We start from the raw sequence: 19,184 nt of genomic DNA on the forward strand, positions 1-19,184 counted from the left end.
CGTTTTGTCATCTATAAGATTATTAAAACATTGGTGTTCTTTCGTTTTGTCATCTATAAGACTGTTGAAACATTGGTGTCCTTTCGTTTTGTCATCTACCGGTATAAGACTGTTAAAACATTGGTGTCCTTTCGTTTTGTCATCTATTAGACTGTTAAAACCTTGGTGTCCTTTTCGTTTTGACATCTACAAGACTATTAAAACATTGGTGTCCTTTCGTTTTGTCATCTATGAGACTATTAAAATATTTGTGTCCTCTATAAGACTATTAAAACATAGGTGTCCTCCAAAATAATTGCAACAGATTTTTTTCTTTGTTTTTCATACAGATCTGACTTTGTTTTATACAAGAAAAAAAAGTCGTCACAAATAAAAATATGGGAAAGTGTTTTTCTTGACCCCCAAAAAATCAGAAAAATAGGGATATTTGCATAATTTGCAAACTTTGAAGCCAAATATAAACTTACATGGTTATCATGAGATACTAGCTATAGAAAATTAATGTATGACAAGAACGTTATAAGGACAGCACAGATTGCCAAAAACATAGGTTGAAATCAACACAGGGAAAAAGTATAACAGCATGAAAATTGCATAATTATGTCCTTGCAACAGCCAAATATGCTTTTGTTGGATTGTTAAGATAAAAAATTGTTATTATCAACAATACCATTGATACTCATTTTGGTGGAATCTTTTTAAATAAAACTTGTTGATTAAAGGCTTTAAAAGTGAAACTTTTACTATCACTACCTGAGATGATATGGTTGCTCAAAGTTGGTCTTTTGGCCTTTTCCAAGGACATTTTGAAGTCCAAATTGAATTATACGTCTTTTTCATTCAAGAATTATTCAGTAAGTACCATCTCAAGTGTTTAGATAGTTATTAATTCAGATTCTATGTAGGCTATACTCACCTAAAAGAGAATACTATATCAAGATATCCCCAAATATAAAAGATGTCAGGTCGATCAAATCCTCATTTAGTGCCAATTTGACTAAACTTCTCTAATTGGCTAAGTCCTTAAGTTGAAATGTCAAAATGTGAATATCTATTTTGTGACTAATCAGATTGCAAAATCCTTTGGCAGATATTACCACCATAATGGAGCGCTCTTTATAAAGTGAGATTGAAGTTTCTTCTTGATCAAATATTTGCATAGGTCAGTTTTTCATTTTTCCATTATGTAACTGGATGGGGATTATAAAATTTTCAATGAGATAAAGGAATAAAATAAAAGTTCAAGTTCAATTTTATAGCTGAAAATCATCACAGTTCTGATTTATTTACTGGCAAAATTTTATGACAAATGAATAAAGCATATTCGAAAAATTAAGATTTTTGTATTGCAGATTTATGGATATTTTGGTATTCAGCCAAATTAACGTGATAGGAAGTTTTTACTACCAAATAAGATGTGCATATTTATACCGTTTTTACAACAAATGATAAAAATAACAAGTACAAAATATACAAAAAAGGATATAACATATTTGGAAGCATTTGCTTTTTTATTTTCCGAAATATTAACTACCAAAATGGGTGTTTTGCCAAAAATCTAAGTATAAAAACACTTCAAATTGGCACGATCAGTCAACTTGACATGTTAATATTTAGGTTTTTCTAGCTAATGTATTATCGATCATGCATTAATATCAAAGAAAATGTAATTCTTTAAGGCATAAAACATAAACTGATATAGTTCAGGGTAAGATTTTATAAATGTTTGCATCTAAATAAGAACAAAAACGGTAATGCTAGCTAAATTCAAAAGGTTTTGAGCCGCTTTCATCCCGATTTCATATTTCAAGTATCGCAAAAATAGCAGATATTGTACTTTAAAAGTGGTCAAAAGCGTAATTTCTATATATTTTCTTATTTTTTCGGGTATTGAAAAAACGACTTTCCGAATACGGGTATATGCTTTTTGGCGACTTTTTTCATGGTAAAATACTAAGATCCTCCAACCCAAAAAGCAGAAAACAAATTCTGTTGCAATTATTTGGAGGTTAGGCCTCTATTTTTCGTATTTTTACTGGACTAATAAGACTATTAAGACATTGGTGTCCTCTATAAGACTATTAAAACATTGGTGTTCTTTCGTTTTGACATCAGATTGATCCTGGATAACTGTTCTGAGTTGGAGTACATTAATCTGTCCTCGTGTCGGGGACTTCCCAGAGGCATGAAGAGGGAATATAATCAAAGACAGCTCAGCCAGCTTAAAAAGGAAGTTCGAATGGAGACACAATCAGACACTGGAGATTCTTCAGCTAGCGACTGAAGAGACTGTTAATTGCTGTGATTTTACAAACAATTCAGGTTATAATGAGAAACATCCAGTTTCTTGATGTGGCAGCTACAATAGACCTTTTTACACCTTTGTGTAGGTTAGCTACCACCATGACATATTTTGTGCCTGATCTATCACGTGTCTATACAGGAAAATACACATTTTGGTAATATTTACCACATTGGACAAAGAGATGGAGATGTTACAGAAATACATGTGGACTACTGTGTCATATTGTGTATTGTTTTCATCATTTATGTACTTACAAAACTGCTAATTGTTTACGGTTGTTGTCGATGGGTATGTATATTAAAATGTCAATGTGCTTTTGTGAAATATATACATTATTTACATTAATTAGATGTGTGGCACATATGATAACTTTAATACTAAAATCAAATGCAAAATCTTGTCCACCTTTATGTTAAGTTAGAGGTAATGTTTTTGTATAAAATCAAATGAATTCGATATTAAACTTAAGATTAATGAAATACATACAAGTCTTAATTTCCGAAATGTTAACTTTACATTTCAGGGTCGCAATATCCATGTGTCCAAATGTTAAATGCCCAATATCCGTATCTTTCTTATTTTTCTCATGATTTAGAAGAATGTTCAATCCTGTTGTAAATCATGCAGAGACAGGACTAAATAGAAGTCAAGATGAGCAATTATGATTCGGAATACTTTGATAAAAATCAAATAAATATTAAACATCGCTAGGTGGGTCCAACTTAGTCATACAAGCCGAAGTTAGCCGACATCATAACGTGGTTGCCGAGAACGTCATTTGACTATTGTAACTACGTAACGTCTGTCCGAACTCTTCCGAAAACGGCCCAGGAACTTTCTGACTTCCATTCGGTAATAATCGTAACTTCTATTGCGACCAGTTTAAAATGAAGGCATGCTTACATGTATCGACTTTCTACAACTGCTGTACCAAAGTGATCAAAAAAACCATTATAAATATTCTTTAATATATCTTAATTTCAACTTCATTTACAAATATTAACAATATCAGAGTCGAATTTAACTTAAATTTTTGTTGATAATTACGTATAGTGTGGCTTTAACTTTCCATTTTTTGATCGCAATACCCACACGTTCCCAGACTAAGATGTTGAAGTGTCCGACTCACTGCGATGTTTCAGGTATGCACCACCCATAACCGGGGTGTTGTGACATTTGTCGACTGTTGATAGATTAACCACATACAGCGATTAACGTCTTGGTTTGGTTGAAAAATAATCTGCTTCCATTTGTAAAATGACCTAAAACAAGTTCAATGCTTAAAAATTCCCCATTGTACTTCCATTGCTACTACAGCTTTCTCGTTTACGATTCCGATTCTTGATCCACTTTTGACTGATTTTAGAGTGTTGTCCACGAATCAGGAAATGTTTATGATCTGTGATATCCTATTAGACCTTGTGCTATATATATCATGTTTCTATTTATTTGCTATACTATCAATGTTCATGATCGTATTATTGACAGGTCTTGGTTGAATGTTTACTGTCGCAATGATAACACAGCGATATAAAATATGCGACATGAAATAATCATTCTTGTATATTTCGAGTGCTAGAAGGACTATAAAGGCTGAATGGTTTCCCTTCGGTCACTAGAGGCATGGGAAGACGTGTGTATCATGTTCTCAACATTTCTACCGACACCGTGGACATTGTTTGTGGTATGCATTACAAAGCATCAATGGCAGAGAAATGATAGAAATGTAGAAAACTCGCTAGAAGACTAGCAACGACTGGACGTTCATAGCCAAAATCAGCTCTATGATGCCCCTAGCATCGCCATAGAGATAACAATATTGGCTGTTTGATAATTCTAGCATCATTAATGGCTGCAACCTAGATCACTAACGGCTGTTTTGGCATCACTAAGTAGTAGGAAGATTATATCATCTTTGATTTAAAAAAGAAACTCTTGTTTTCCAGTTTCACTCTACGTGTGGGTGTTTCTTCGTTTCTCTATCCATGGTTAATACACACATTCATTATAGTCTTGTCGAACAATAGATATTATCCACATTCCCCTTAAAACTGTGGCGTATTGGCAGCAATGCGTCATCATTGCAATAGTTAAAACAAATCTTTATACACTTGATATTCTACGTAGGCTAATGACAATTATAAGATTTGTAAAGATTAAAATAACACTTTCCTTCTCTTATTCAATGCAGTAATCTATCGTACTGGTGATCGACGATATTCCCGTCATCACAGCGGGATGTAGTAATTGCAATTTGATCACGGAGTGGAGTATAGTTGTTGCAGTATAAATTAAGTTTTTACTACAAACGTTTGCTCAAATCAAAGGATTAACTTGAATATGTTTTTTTATGTTAGGGAGATATAACACAGATATTTAGAGTACACTCGGAGTTTTGTTTATATCTCCTTAACATTAAATATATATTCAAGTTTATCCTTATAATTTTATAAATCTTTTACATATGTTTTCATGTTTATTGATGGAGGGGTTTCTCTTAGAAATTGTTACCATGCCGTATCAACCAATCAAATTCGACGTGATAAACGGCGACGTCATTTTTTACGTTATGGGCTGGCGACATAATTTTCAAACCAATGAAAATGCTTGTTATATGAAGGATATTTGTTGCACAATATTTCACGTGTAATAGTTCGATGATAAGTACGATGTGTACGTATACATCGTCACCTTTATTGGACCAGGTAACATGCACTGTACGTACACAAACATAGGTAGAAGTTGTTTTCGAAATCATAAAGGCGAATATCGATGACTGATGTTTATTTTGATATTCGACTTGCATTTCCTGATTGATGTATATCAATGAAACCTATACACTAAAGTTACAACAAACACGACAAAACGCCATTATTTAGTTCTTGATGCAAAATTTAAGAACCATTATTTATTGAGAAATTCGTAAAACAAATAATATAAGCTCGGAGATCGTGTATTTGACATATATTGTTTTACCTGCATGCTAAATGGAACAAAATGACAGGTTTTTTATCTTCTATAATTGGATGTTATACAAATTAAACAAAGAACCCTGAGTAAACTATTTGTTCATATTATCATTGTAATGTCTCTAATCTAAACACAATGAAATTTGACTGTTTTATCATATGTCCCTCCAACAATCCGTTTATCTTAAATAAACATTTGTAGTCGATAATTATTGATGAATGTTTCGTCAGTTTTGTCAGATCATTCATCCTTAATTCAGCATTTCTAACAAACAATTTGGAGGGCAGTTTAATTATCGATTAGATTTGACAAAATGAATGGGTTGATCATATATTTCATACGTTTAAAGAATTCCTTAACATCCACAGACAATGAGTAGTAAAATTTGAAGTTCGTTAATATTCGCTGTTGAGATTCATGTCCAGTGTCTGTTGACGATATGTTTCGTTCCAATACATAATTATACATATGATGATCGACCCGTACAAGGAATAAATAACAGATAACAAGAAATATTGAAAACTAACGCTGACAGTTGAAGTTAAAAGTATGTAATTATGATTAAGAATGAATTACCATATTTCTAAAATCATTTCATAACTATAAATAATATTGCATAGATCCTTTGAATTGACATTCATTTATTGCACTTATATATATACCACACACAAATCCTACGAAATATAGTCATATACGAGTCTTTCTTCTATGTGTTTTTGTCTTCTTTATTCTTCTTGACCTTTTGGTCTTGTTCTTGTTTGACTTCCTGAATTTTTTTTTCGGTTTTTTGGATTTTCTCTTTTTGTTCATTCTTTGACGATTATTGTCACCACTTTGTCCACGCCGTTTACGCTTTCTTCTGATCTCTCTTTGTTTATGATTTCGCTTAGAACTTATTTTCACTATGTCTGAATTCTTTTGTGCGGTTTCCCCGATCTCTGAAATAATTGTAAAAGAATGTCATCTAAGTGAAACAAAGAAAGACATGAACAATATAGATATCATGGTATTGATAAAGAAACTTCAATTTAATGTTCAAAGGCATGATATAGTATTTGATATACAGCGAGATTTTCTGCGTTAGTAACATTGTATTACGTTTCCATATTTTATGTTGATGGGAGTGGAGATGAGGTTTCCTTTCATTCTTGTGATAACATGTGTTTCTCTGCTACACGATGAAGCCACAATGAAATGTACTACTGATATCAATGTGCACGTTTTACTGAAAACGAATTACCGAATAGCGGTTCTATTTCGCTGGGGTTTTATTTTCACTATATTCGCGGTTCCACCGAAATCCGTGAATTTTAAACACCAGCGAAATACATAGCACAACACTGAAAAGTATCGTTATCATTACATAAAACACAATTTCTAGTTGCCATGGGTCGAGTAACATCGGCGATAGTGGTGTCCGTATGCCCAGTTTCCCATGTTTTAGCCATGTATCGAAAGACAATATTATTGTGCATGTACCTGTAATTGCCTGTCGACTGAGTAAAAACATACAAAAAATATTTCTGTAAGTAATTCTCCTGGTCAACTATTACATTGGGTATCGTATCCTTTAATGATATAGACAATTGAAGAGGCACGTATTTCTACTTACTTTCAAAGTATATGATGAACCCTTTGCCTGTTTTTGATCTGCCTGATACAGTAAGATAAATTTCCACGACTCCTTCTGACAAAGTGGCGTTAAAGCGTTTTGTATTCCCTTTAACAACTAGTGTCTGTGTGTTGACCTTAGTGTGAATGATCCTAAATGTATCACGATCCTCGTCAACTTCAGCGGCCTCTAGTCTTAATAGTAGTTGTTTCCCTTCGCCTATCTGTAAAATGTAAGTAGTTAAAATTTACGTAGTAGACAAAATGACTTCCAGTGACAAAAAACAACAAAAACAACATCCAGCTTAAATAAGAACATGATTAGCATGGGACATTTCCTTTCTATTTCAGTGAGTATTCCATTGTTTATCTCCACTTGATGTTGCAATTCCCTAAGCTACACGGGCTAGTACGGCAAACATAGTTTTGTTACACTTGAGTAGTAGATAGAAGACTAACGAATTCTGATCATGCGATTTCTGGATTACCAATAATAATATGGCGATGTTTGTTTACCTTTATGGTGAATGACCATAGTGATTTATACGATAATAATTCTATGCTTTTTTATCAACTGTCAGGTAAACATATTGTTCATTGTTTCAAATCTTCGCCCTGATCTACCTTGATGACTTTTCTGCAGTCCACCGATTCTGCACCGTAGTCCCAAGGGTAGATGTTGTGACTCCGAATGATACCGACCTCTTTGTCCACCAGCTCTGGTTTGTAACGACTGCACATATTTATAACGTTGTCTGAAAATAGTAATTTTTGAAGCCTGGAAATAAAGTGTTCGCATACATTGTTCGACATAATGATGTGAAATAATTTTCACTGGTGCATCAACATTACGTTCTAAACACGGATTTATTAGTGAGACTCATATATGTCTTTGGTTTTGGGGAATTAAGTAAGATTAGAACTATACGACATTTTTTTAAAAACGAAGACGTGGGAATAAAGTAGAGTAGAACTGTACGACAGTATTTAGACACGAAGACGTGGGAATTAAGTAGAGTAGAACTGTAAGACAGTATTTAGACACGAAGACATGGGAATTAAGTAGAGTAGAACTGTAAGACAGTATTTAGACACGAAGACGTGGGAATTAAGTAGAGTAGAACTGTAAGACAGTATTTAGACACGAAGACGTGGGAATTAAGTAGAGTAGAACTGTAAGACAGTATTTAGACACGAAGACGTGGGAATTAAGTAGAGTAGAACTGTAAGACAGTATTTAGACACGAAGACGTGGAAATTAAGTAGAGTAGAACTGTAAGACAGTATTTAGATACAAAGACGTGGGAATTAAGTAGAGTAGAACTGTAGACAGTATTTAGACACGAAGACGTGGGAATTAAGTAGAGTAGAACTGTAAGACAGTATTTAGACACGAAGACGCGGGAATTAAGTAGAGTAGAACTGTAAGACAGTATTTAGACACAAAGACGTGGGAATTAAGTAGAGTAGAACTGTAAGACAGTATTTAGACACGAAGACGTGGGAATTAAGTAGAGTAGAACTGTAAGACAGTATTTAGACACGAAGACGTGGGAATTAAGTAGAGTAGAACTGTAAGACAGTATTTAGATACAAAGACGTGGGAATTAAGTAGAGTAGAACTGTACGACAGTATTAAGACACGAAGACGTGGGAATTAAGTAGAGTAGAACTGTAAGACAGTATTTAGACACGAAGACGTGGGAATTAAGTAGAGTAGAACTGTACGACAGTATTTAGACACGAAGACGTGGGAATTAAGTAGAGTAGAACTGTAAGACAGTATTTAGACACGAAGACGTGGGAATTAAGTAGAGTAGAACTGTAAGACAGTATTTAGACACGAAGACGTGGGAATTAAGTAGAGTAGAACTGTACGACAGTATTTAGACACGAAGACGCGGGAATTAAGTAGAGTAGAACTGTAAGACAGTATTTAGACACGAAGACGTGGGAATTAAGTAGAGTAGAACTGTAAGACAGTATTTAGACACGAAGACGTGGGAATTAAGTAGAGTAGAACTGTAAGACAGTATTTAGACACGAAGACGTGGGAATTAAGTAGAGTAGAACTGTAAGACAGTATTTAGACACGAAGACGTGGGAATTAAGTAGAGTAGAACTGTAAGACAGTATTTAGACACGAAGACGTGGGAATTAAGTAGAGTAGAACTGTAAGACAGTATTTAGACACGAAGACGTGGGAATTAAGTAGAGTAGAACTGTACGACAGTATTTAGACACGAAGACGCGGGAATTAAGTAGAGTAGAACTGTAAGACAGTATTTAGACACGAAGACGTGGGAATTAAGTAGAGTAGAACTGTAAGACAGTATTTAGACACAAAGACGTGGGAATTAAGTAGAGTAGAACTGTACGACAGTATTTAGACACGAAGACGTGGGAATTAAGTAGAGTAGAACTGTAAGACAGTATTTAGACACGAAGACGCGGGAATTAAGTAGAGTAGAACTGTACGACAGTATTTAGACCACGAAGACGTGGGAATTAAGTAGAGTAGAACTGTACAACAGTATTTAGATACGAAGACGCGGGAATTATGTAGAGTAGAACTGTACGACTGTATTTTGATACGAAGACGCGGGAATTAAGTCACCACGAAAGTAGCTTTGTTTGTAGTATACGTCTCTTCTGATGGTATACCTTGTCTTATAACACTCATGAAATATTACTGTAAATGTATAATTAACATCTATTGAAATATTACTGTAAAATGTATAATAACATCTATTGAAATATTATTAAATGTATAATTAACATCTATTGAAATATTACTGTAAAATGTATAATTAACATCTATTGAAATATTACTGTAAAATGTATAATTAACATCTATTGAAATATTACTGTAAAATGTATAATTAACATCTATTGAAATATTACTGTAAAATGTATAATTAACATCTATTGAAATATTACTGTAAAATGTATAATTAACATCTATTGAAATATTACTGTAAAATGTATAATTAACATCTATTGAAATATTACTGTAAAATGTATAATAAACATCTATTGAAATATTACTGTTAAATGTATAATTAACATCTATTGAAATATTACTGTAAAATGTATGATTAACACATCTATTGAAATATTACTGTAAAATGTATAATTAACATGAATCTATTGAAAAGTATATTACTGTAAAATGTATAATTAACATCTATTGAAATATTACTGTAAAATGTATAATTAACATCTATTGAAATATTACTGTAAAATGTATAATTAACATCTATTGAAATATTACTGTAAAATGTATAATTAACATCTATTGAAATATTACTGTAAAATGTATAATTAACATCTATTGAAATATTACTGTAAAATGTATAATTAACATCTATTGAAATATTACTGTAAAATGTATAATTAACATCTATTGAAATATTACTGTAAAATGTATAATTAACATCTATTGAAATATTACTGTAAAATGTATAATTAACATCTATTGAAATATTACTGTAAAATGTATAATTAACATCTATTGAAATATTACTGTAAAATGTATAATTAACATCTATTGAAATATTACTGTAAAATGTATAATTAACATCTATTGAAATATTACTGTAAAATGTATAATTAACATCTATTGAAATATTACTGTAAAATGTATAATTAACATCTATTGAAATATTACTGTAAAATGTATAATTAACATCTATTGAAATATTACTGTAAAATGTATAATTAACATCTATTGAAATATTACTGTAAAATGTATAATTAACATCTATTGAAATATTACTGTAAAATGTATAATTAACATCTATTGAAATATTACTGTAAAATGTATAATTAACATCTATTGAAATATTACTGTAAAATGTATGATTAACATCTATTGAAATATTACTGTAAAATGTATAATTAACATCTATTGAAATATTACTGTAAAATGTATAATTAACATCTATTGAAATATTACTGTAAAATGTATAATTAACATCTATTGAAATATTACTGTAAAATGTATAATTAACATCTATTGAAATATTACTGTAAAATGTATAATTACATCTATTAAATATACTGTAAAATGTATAATTAACATCTATTGAAATATTACTGTAAAATGTATAATTAACATCTATTGAAATATTATGTAAATGTATAATTAACATCTATTGAAATATTACTGTAAAATGTATAATTAACATCTATTGAAATATTACTGTAAAATGTATATTAACATCTATTGAAATATTACTGTAAAATGTATGATTAACATCTATTGAAATATTACTGTAAAATGTATAATTAAAATTATTGAAATATACTGTAAAATGTTAATTAACATCTATTGAAATATTACTGTAAAATGTATGTAATTAACATCTATTGAAATATTACTGTAAAATGTATAATTAACATCTATTGAAATATTACTGTAAAATGTATAATTAACATCTATTGAAATATTACTGTAAAATGTATAATTAACATCTATTGAAATATTACTGTAAAATGTATAATTAACATCTATTGAAATATTACTGTAAAATGTATAATTAACATCTATTGAAATATTACTGTAAAATGTATAATTAACATCTATTGAAATATTACTGTAAAATGTATGATTAACATCTATTGAAATATTACTGTAAAATGTATAATTAACATCTATTGAAATATTACTGTAAAATGTATAATTAACATCTATTGAAATATTACTGTTAAATGTTTAATTAACATCTATTGAAATATTACTGTAAAATGTATAATTAACATCTATTGAAATATTACTGTTAAATGTTTAATTAACATCTATTGAAACTACATCGCAGTGGTTTTTATATATATTAACAAATAAAACAATAATAGAGTGACAAAATGCACATACAAATGTGGTGTCACATATATATATGAATACTAAATCATATAAGACTAATAAAGCAAATACTGTATGAAAACTAGTTGGAAGTGTAGAGCGGTGTAAATATTGATATTTTATTACCCAGTTTGAAATATAATGATATGTTCATTTGTTTTAACTGCAGCGACTCCGATTTTCATGCTGTTGGACCATTGAGATATTCGATATGTCTTGATCTATGTAATGATACGATACGAGTTAATTTAATGTTTTATGATAGCCATGCGTAATCCGTTTGTTGTACGGGTGCCACTTAAAATTGTTTTAACCATTGATATAACCGGCTATAGATCACTTAGATTTCGAGGAAAAGGTGAATCAGACATAAATAATTCTTTGTATTGGTTATTTCATGCATGTTTACAAATCGTGTGTTCAAAGAAAACCTCTGTTTAGTTTTAAACTACACACCTTAGATCAAAAGACCTGCCGTGCTTTATCGGCAACAAAAATCGTTCAAACCCTCATTCACTACCATAAACGAATTTTATAAATTTGATCCGGTACTTAAGAATTCGTGTAAGTAACGGCAATATTAATAGAATTTGTTCATTGTACTGGTGCGATTTGTAGATTTGAGTCATTTCTGTTCTAGCGAGGTGTTTTGTTTATAACTGAGAGTTTTACCATCTAAATATTTAATGTCCACATGATACCAATATGCACATTCGTTGATACTTGTATAATGTGGAATCAAATAATCTGATCGCTTTATGATTTGCCCAATATCTATTAGTGCCAGAGGGATATTATACATGTATATCAGATATTTTGTACTTACAACACTTATTGTTGTAGTACTTCCTTGTACAGATTAACATCGATTTACATTAAGATACGTGTATTTGAATTTAGTCGTTTTTAAAACAACTATAAAATGTACCCGACCGAGGTCATGTAAAACACCCCAGCCATTGTTTGTAACTACGGCCCATTAATATTACATTCTGGTCTTATGTAGGACAATCTCTCTGTATTTTAAAATAACGCTTTATTTCGATTGGTTAATTCAGCCAGGAAGTGAAATGTTTTGATTTGGTGAAGACCATATTAGCTTCCGGAACTGATCACAGGTGCTATGATTGGCTGAGTAGGAATATGATATACAGGAAGTAAGTTTAATATCTATGTTTTGATTGGTTTGGTTGTTATATAAATCGCAATAGTTCTTAACATTTAAAGATTGACATAAGCATCTCTTTCAATGAAGTCTCGTTATATTGTATATAATGTATATAGGGCGGCTGTATATAACATTTCAAAAATAAAACCAAAATTTACACCTGAATAGTTTTTGAATATACAAACATTACAAAGCATTAACCTTTTACCTGATGTAACACGTGTTTGGTAAGCCAACTTGTTATTTAAACTAACTTGTCTCGACTGATGCTTAAACATTTTTTTATAGTAAACAATATACATGTTTAAAGTATACTAGATATACTTCGACTTAAATATATGCAATGTGTTTATAAAATGTCAAGAATAGTTAAATGTTTATGGGACGTCGACAATTTTTATGACACCTCTCAAAACTTACAATATACATTTTAAAAGTTCTCTTTAAAGCGATGCAATCTATATCATAATAATTCTAAAGTGTTTCATAAAAATATTTCACGATATAACATCTAATAAATTTATTCAAGACATACCTTTTAGGAATTGAACTTTGTTTACCAAACATATACATGTACATGAGTGATGGAAGTGATATATTTGACTTGTGATCTTATCCTTATCTAAAAATTGTTTAATAATTGTCGTGCTTAATGGCGCTTATCATGGTTTTAAAAAACCCGCTACATTATGAGAATATTTTAAAACCTGTTTTGTAGCTAGAAATAAGTGTACGTTTATCTTAATTCCCTTTTAATGTTCGATAACGAATAACTCTGTAACATTCAAAACACGCATGCAATAACCTATGTCCAGAAAACTTTTTGTGGTTCGTACTTACTTAATGATACTTTTATGATATTTCCAAGCACAGCTTAAGACTATGTCGCAGTTTTGGCACGTGTGATTATTTAGAATACTTGATACAGGAGAGGGTACTTTGATGGAGGGTATGCTGGCGGAGGGTATGTCGTGGTATTGTTCACCTACCTGTCTTTAGATCGGGTACGTATCTCTGTATGGCGCTTTCTAGGGCATGTGTCCCATCATATTGCAGTACTGTGGGGAAATGATATCACACTTTAAGAAAATATAATGGAGGTAAATATTCAGTTTGTGTATTAAACACTTACCTCAACACTTCTTAAATTATGTCTTGCAAACTTATGTGGTGTCAAATATCTATTTTTTCAAAAAGGTTTAAAGATACGTGTGATAAATAGAGGATCTTACATGAGTGGCTATGTGATATGAAATTTATCAACGCGTTCAATAATCCGATATGCCACGAGCCTTGGTTGGACATAGTTTTTCAGGAAATGATATCAATATTTCAAAATACGTCAACTAGAATGTTATCAGATGAAAATTCAAAATGTTTTATATGATAGAAAATACGACGAATAATTCAGAATTTCTGTAATGTTTAACCGCATTTTAGCTAAAAGCAAACTATTTTTTATTTTTTTTATCATATTGCACAACTTCATTGATGTCAGTTCACAGAATGGATGTAGGTACGTACCATCATAAATAAGGTAAAAGCTAGATTCTTCTTGATTAGGATTCTCCCAAGTCAAAGTAAAATTATCTCCCGTTCCAATGAATGTTTCATGGTTATATCTCAAGGTCCTCGTCTCTCTAAATCCATGTGTAGTCGTCCATTGGACCGTCACATAATAACTGGTATCGGTATCAAACTTTTCCAGTGTCAGTGCGAGTGTTATAGAGATTGAAAATGACATTACTTTATAGCATGACTTCCCTGTCGCGCTGGTGGCTGGAATATCTGGATGACGCCCGAGGATACCTCGTAAATAGGTCCCCGTTGTCCACTCCGAACATATATCAAATATCTCTTCTGTAACGTAATACAAAGTGTCTTATTAAACTAGGATCAATGTAAAGAACGTTATCATTACCAGCAGGGATTCCATTACAACATCTCATACCTGCCTTACATTGAAACCTCTATACAGAAGTGACCACAAGGACGACATACTCGCCATCACCGCATCATTAATGTTGGTTTGAATACAACAGGCAAGTGCTATTATACTATTGAAATATTTCAAATTATGATATAATTGTCTTGAAGTAGTTGCCTTTTTGACTGCTGCTGAAACTTTTTTTCATCAAGTATGATGTCCTAACAAGTTATCATTTATGCATCGACAAATGTTGGCAAAAATTGAAACAATTTACAAAGTATTGATATGCTGACTGATGTTCAATGAACCCATGTCGTCACAGCAGCACAGTATCAATGAAAATAGCATTCATGACAACATTCCGTATCAGCAATCATATCGTTATTCTGGTCGGTTCAAATGAATTCTGACAACTTAATGTGGGGTAGCAAATGGTTTATTTTGGTCTTTTTTGTGTCCAAATTCGCGCGATTTTGAATAAGTGGTCTTTTAATTTATGAAACGACAGTGCATTGACATTGATTAACTTAATATTATTTTAATATTCAAGTTTAGCCATCCTCATTTCTTAAAATGTCGAAATGTAAACACCATATAAAACACAAGAAATGACCATGTGCTGTAAAAGGCAACTTCGACGAACTTGTGCCAGCCAGAATTTGACTTTCTTCGATGTCAATACAGTACAAGGTGTAATGCTTTATTGCTTGAACATATTACACATTTGTAATAATTATCATGGAAACTTACCTCTGGGTACACATTTCGGTAATGATATTAGGATAAACTTTGGAAAACGTTTAAGACATTTGCGTTGCGGTCCACTTAGGATATGTGTTAGTCTCAGTCCCTTTCTTAATGATATGCTACACGTATTGTTTCTCAAACATTGTTCCGACTGTTTGACTAATTGACTGTTAGTACCCAAACAATCCTTTTCGAGACGCAGACTTGACGTACGACGCCTGATGGACGCTCCGTACGCTACGAAGGGGGTCAACATCAGGTGATTATCTGGACAGACAAGGTCAACCTGTTCTTTACTGTTTGATAGTCGCCTGATCACGAACGGACGAGTAGACATCGTCTCACCTGAAAAACATGAACAGGTTTGCTAAGGCATACTGCAGTGGTGGATATAATATCAGTGGTAGTAACTCATTTTATTCTACATTCTACTTGAAACATTAATACAACACATACATAGAAGATGACGTTTAAATTATCAGGTCTAACTCTCAGGATGGGAAGTGGGGGAGCTTAAACGTGTGTATTGCAAAATGTTAACCGTTGGAAAAATATTCCAGGCAGATGCTTTTCTACATTTTATCTATCACAATATCATATAACGAAATTCCTCTGACGTCAAGATTAAATCATGGCCTCATCAACACTTTCTGTGCCGTCAATATTCCCATTAATTATTGAAGGTATGCGACTGATCAAACCCTTATCACTCAATCTGCTTGGGTTCCTCTTGCATCAATTTGAACGTCAGCTTTCCCCCAAGGTCAAGCGTAGTGCAGTATGGAAGATGAGTACCCAGTACATATACTATCCTTGTGGTGATGTAGATATGTCAAACGAACTTTCCTGTTATCGGAGGCGTGTTCAGTACACGCGGAGAGAATCTCCATTGCCCTAATTTCACTCGTTGCCAACATTGAAATAGCCAAGTAACGATGACAACGCACAAAGAACATTAATTAATTTCATGGTTACTTTGTATCCGCATGCTTCATTGGAACCTGTAAAGTCTACAGCAGATTAACCCACGTACAAAGTAATGTTATCTAATTTAATCTGAACGTAAACCTTGGCAGTCGACACAAAGATTAACATTACAGTCAACCGTTCGATAATGCCTGTGATATTGTCATTGTTCATAGTTTGATCAATAAACTGATTAATGTTTAATTGTATTCATAGCTAATACGACAAGAGATAAAATCCGTGATGTTGATTAGATACGACACACGCCATTCGCATTTACAGCCACTATTCATCAGAGTATCATGGAAAAAACAACAAGTAAACAAACAACAATTGTTACCTAGCGTCACTAGTTTCTATTTAACATAAATAAGCAGCATAATTGAACCGATTTCCAAGCGTTCATATGATATAACTCACGCAAACATGACGAAGTTCAACTAGTATTTAGATATGTTCTCTTCCAGCTAACCTGTCTTGCAATCGACAACTTAAGGTACATATAGTGAATTTGAATTGTAAATAGTGAAAAGTTTGTCATCATTTGTATGATGAATGTATGGTAAACATGAAATTGTGATAAATTTCTGTCGTATATCTTTATCTATTCTTCCATAGAAAATCAAGACACTTATGAAAATAAATGAAGATATTTTTAAAACGTTACAGATTTTTTTCCAAACAGAAAGTACCTAACTACATACTATTATAGCATATCTAAATTTATCTGTACATGGTAACCATACTTACGGATATCCCAGATAGCGAATCCATTGGTAATCAATACCAAGATCACGAGTATGAAATATCCCAGTCTGCTATGTAGGACGGCCATATGGGTAAGTTTCCTCGATACATGGTAAACCCCTCGTTTATATATAGACACAGCATGGCTTTTCCAAAATGTGACGTGTTCTGCTTTACAAATTAGGGAGAATGTTCTGTTTGTTTTGACAACAATCGATATAGCATCACTTTGTTTTTTCTATTCCGTCTCTTTTTTCATTTAACATAACATCAATACCACTATAGCAACGAAAACACAGCAACAGTGATACCTGACCATTCTTTATTTGCTTTGAAGCGAGGCAAATCTAAGTGCTGCACTTTTTTCTGGCGCCATGTATTATTTTTTGACCTATTTCGAAACCCAATAAACAGTCTAGTCTAGTTGATGTTGTTATTGGGTTAATGTTACTCCTTCATAACCCGAGTCTCTAGTTTAATACCTTAATCGGGTTACTAGGTCAGGGACGGTCAGGTTAGATGACCATTGTATATCAATATTAACCAAACAACAGGCTTAATTAGGACTATCTACTAGGCAAATAGAAACTAAATCAGATGTTTGTACCTTAAGGTGATACAATACAGACATTCTTAGACAATACTAACTAGTGGGAACTTCATAGCGTTTCTACTTAACGGAATTTATGTAATATTACTAAATGTGTATACAAACCCTTTCAAATATAGAATAGAAATATCAGGATCAGTACCCAAAGTACCTAGGTTCAGAGGATGATGAACACTAGACAACATCTAGAGATACAAAATAAAGTACCTATACGTATTCAGAAGATGAACACAAAACAACAGCTAGAAATATAAAATGTGTGATTAACAAAAAGTATACGTATTCAGAAGATGATGAATACAAACAAGTTGCTCTCCTTTAAAAAAGGAAAGCAATCCTGGGCGTGCGAAAAGCCTTTTAAAGTATAAGGAACAAAAATTGTATGTATTTAATAATAAAAAAAATATTTTATTCAATATAACAATGAGTAAGCTTAAGATATACACTGTAAGTAAAGTGACATTGTTAAGAAACTAAATTTCTACTAATATTATCTTTAATACATAACTCGGCAAAAATGAAATACAAAATTGAATAGACATGAAATATTTGATATAAAATTGTTTGTTTCATACGGAATGCAATTACAGATGGGTTATTTTTTCTTCATGGAATTGTCAAAAGGGATGTTTGTACAATTGAAAAAAAATAATATCTTAAATTGAAGATTATAAAAAATGGCACTAGTATTATCATGATCAGTTTTCTGTAAATAAATGATATTGAATAGCACCATCTTAAAAGCTTTTCATACATTAATATCCCTGCTGTAAATAATCTATATAAATGAATTTGAGTACATTTTGTATTTGATATAAAAACATCTTCGCACAAAAATAATGGGATTGAAAAATAACAAAATACAAGTTGACTGGTAAAAACTACATAGACTATTGCAAACTACATTGTTGTGCAAATTATAAGATCCAAGAATGTAGTGATTTGTTGATTAACTGATGATATCAAAATAAATGTTTCTCTTAAGAAGAAGTATGCTATCGAACATTTTACATATTTTGTGGCTTATGTTCCTACCTTCCACACAACAATGACTGTTTCCTGCAGATCAATCAAACAGTTCAAGTGTGCTATAGTTAAGCACTAAGGTTGGGGCCTTAATTACCTGTTTGCTGTATAGCATGTTGACCCAAGGAAGCATACATTGCTGTGAACATAGCAGATCAGAACAGCTGGAATATTTCAAACGTAATGTAGCTGTAATTTGCAAAAGTCAGATTATGCTTGTTCTTTTCAACAAGTTGGTAT

The 19,184-nt window shown here is 31.9% G+C and overlaps 2 protein-coding genes across 2 annotated transcripts in view; one reads left to right on the forward strand and one right to left on the reverse strand.

The window, feature by feature from the left end:
• The window catches only part of LOC138320673 (F-box/LRR-repeat protein 6-like), a 21,579-nt gene extending 15,602 nt beyond the window's left edge, over positions 1-5,977 (forward strand). Inside the window, exon 6 of the mRNA XM_069263821.1 lies at positions 2,116-5,977. Within this exon, the coding sequence (XP_069119922.1) occupies positions 2,116-2,284 (169 nt within the window). The 3' untranslated portion in view covers positions 2,285-5,977. The remainder of the gene's footprint in view (positions 1-2,115) is intronic.
• Positions 5,172-17,816, reverse strand: LOC138322109 (uncharacterized). Its single transcript, XM_069266167.1, has 7 exons — positions 17,312-17,816; positions 15,599-15,940; positions 14,443-14,778; positions 13,908-13,976; positions 7,511-7,713; positions 6,888-7,110; positions 5,172-6,213 (listed from the first exon to the last, which is right to left on the reverse strand). Exons 1-7 carry the CDS (start codon positions 17,394-17,396, stop codon positions 5,963-5,965), a joined length of 1,509 nt encoding a protein of 502 aa, XP_069122268.1. The 5' UTR covers positions 17,397-17,816; the 3' UTR covers positions 5,172-5,962.
• Between the last annotated feature and the right edge of the window lie 1,368 nt (positions 17,817-19,184).

This window comes from Argopecten irradians, chromosome 4 (assembly GCF_041381155.1).
Source record: "Argopecten irradians isolate NY chromosome 4, Ai_NY, whole genome shotgun sequence".
Taxonomy (NCBI): Eukaryota; Metazoa; Mollusca; class Bivalvia; order Pectinida; family Pectinidae; genus Argopecten; species Argopecten irradians.